The sequence below is a fragment of the Cebus imitator genome, unplaced genomic scaffold, assembly GCF_001604975.1.
Source record: "Cebus imitator isolate Cc_AM_T3 unplaced genomic scaffold, Cebus_imitator-1.0 Scaffold1257, whole genome shotgun sequence".
Taxonomy (NCBI): Eukaryota; Metazoa; Chordata; class Mammalia; order Primates; family Cebidae; genus Cebus; species Cebus imitator.
The window spans coordinates 1-2,212 of record NW_016108572.1 but is presented as its reverse complement, the minus strand read 5'-3'; the positions used below and the strand labels follow the sequence as shown (position 1 = coordinate 2,212).

General features: G+C 57.8%; 1 protein-coding gene across 1 annotated transcript in view; it reads left to right on the top strand.

Annotated features, from left to right (window-relative positions):
- LOC108298949 (perilipin-2-like) overlaps positions 1-1,844 on the top strand; it is a gene marked incomplete at its 3' end in the record, with an annotated part of 41,391 nt that extends 39,547 nt beyond the window's left edge. Inside the window, 1 exon segment of the mRNA XM_017521433.1 lies at positions 1,665-1,844. Coding sequence (XP_017376922.1) covers positions 1,665-1,844 — 180 coding nt within the window.
- Positions 1,845-2,212: the final 368 nt, after the last annotated feature.

Below are 2,212 nucleotides of genomic sequence, written 5' to 3'. Positions count from 1 at the left end.
TGGATCAGGAGGCTGAGTTTTTAAGAAGGTCTCCCAGTCGGGTCTGGGACCAGAGCCAAGCAGTGGCCCTTAGCCCCTTCCTTCCCCAGACAAGGCTCTGGAACTGGGTGCCACCTCCGGAGCCAGCGAGGGGCAGCCATGGCTGTCCCTGGGCTGGCCCTGAGCTTACAGGTGCTCTCCAGGGGAACGGGAAGGAGGACAGGGCAGGGAAGAAGGTGTCTGTTGTTTCCTGCTTCATCTCTGGGAACAATTCGCCTTTTGAGCTTCTTGGCTGGGCGAGTTAAGAGATTATTTCTCCAAGGCTTCTTGACAGATTGATTTATCTGTTTTAGTAACTTGGCCTTCCTGAGAAAGGGTGGCTCCATGCCAGGGCAGGCATGGGCACCAAGCTGGGGGACGAATGCGGGGCCTCCTCCGAGGATAGGGTCAGACCTCAAGCTGAGGCGTGAACCCCAGGAACCTCTCCCTTCCTGACTGGAGACCAAGCAGGTGAGAAGGATTGCCAGCAGGAGCTGCGGACAATCAGACAGGTATTTCTTCACCCCATTCTTCCCGACCCTCTGCTCCCCGAGCAGCTCTTCCTGGACCCATCTTGTGGCTGGGAAAGTTGAGTCACTGAGAGGCAACTGTCCTACCACAGCAGGCAAGTGGCTGAGATCAGACTTGAACTCGGGGTTCTGAGGCCTCCACACCTGTCCTCAGCTACCAAAAGAAAGAAGTTTGATGTTTGAACCCCAAGGAGCTGCAGGGCCTGGACTGAGAGGGGCGCGGCAGGCAGCCCTCCCCAGCCTACTCCTGTCTCCCAGAAAGAAGGCCTGCTTCCTGCCCCTGCTGTCTGCCTGCAGGGCCCCACAGCCCATGGCTGGCCTCTGTGGCAGCACAGACCCATCACTCGCCTGCCTTCCCATCATTCTGCCCACTCCTCCAGGCAGGGAGCCCAGGGTTGGGCACTGAGTAGGGGGCGCAACTGAGAAGGGAAGGGAAGGGAGGAAAGAACGAAGGGAGGGAGGGAGGAGGGAGGAGAGAGGGGAGGGAGGGAAGGGTCCTCAAACCCTGTGGGTGATATCCCTGGGGCCCTAGGGCCATTATGAAGTCCATAAGGCAAGCTGTGCTGTAAGAACTCAAGCGGCTTGATCACAGCTCACTGTAAGTTTGAATTCCTGCTCAAGTGATTTCCCCCACCCAGCACATATACACCCACCTCTGCCCCCCCACCCTCCCACACCCTGGTCTGCTGCACTGCACTGCCTCCCCACCCCACAGCACCCCACCACCCCTCCCACTCCCACGCCACGTCAGCGTCCTGACTAGCTGGGACTACCAGTGTGCCACCACGCCCAGCTAATTCGTAATTTTGTGTGTGTGTGTGTGATCAAAGGAGATGCCTGTGACCATTTAGAAAAGGGGACGCTTCTGATAGGAGCTGGGACCATTGGGGGGTTTCATTCTTATTAAATGTGTTTGTCTTTTTCATAAAAGGCACTCGCCCACAGAGGGGTCCTCCCTCACTTCCCAAGTCCAGCCTGCGCCGGGCTAGGCATGGGGGAAGCCAGCAGGTGCGGGTGTGGAGGGAGAGGGGAGGGCCAGGCCCAGGACCCTGGCGACAGCGCCCTCAGTCATGCCCTTTCCTTCCCTAGGCCCTCGTGACCATCCTTCCCCGTGAGCTCGAGGACACCTGATCAGCTCCGGCGTCTATGCGGCTTACCAAGAAGGGGGTGGGCAGCCCCACGTGGCAGGCAACGGCCTGTCCCTGCTGCCATACCCAGGTAGAGACCAGCAGGAGAATAGGAGGAACGGGGAGGCCACTCGACAGCCCAGCGGAGGCCAGAGCCGGTTCCTGAGGAGTAACGCCCCCTCTACCAGCCACCTCGGACATTACAGTCAGGAATCGCAGGATCCGTTGTGTTTTCACAACAGTAACTGAGAAGGAAAACACCTCTTTTCCAGCACCCGCAGCCTGGAAAGAATGAAAGCAGGGATGGCCTGACCCACCTGCTTTGAGGAATTAGAAACTCTGTGCAAATCCCCAGGGGTATGTCAACACCTAAAAGTTCATCAGGAGGAAAGGAACTCCCATTTTAGACAAAGAGGCCAGAGCTTGTGTAGAGGGAGGGGCCCAGAGCTTGACAGTATCTGGGAGCACGCTTAGCACGGGCCCTGTGGACATGCACTTGGACCCACGCAAAAGTTATCTTTGCTTAAGGATCCTTTA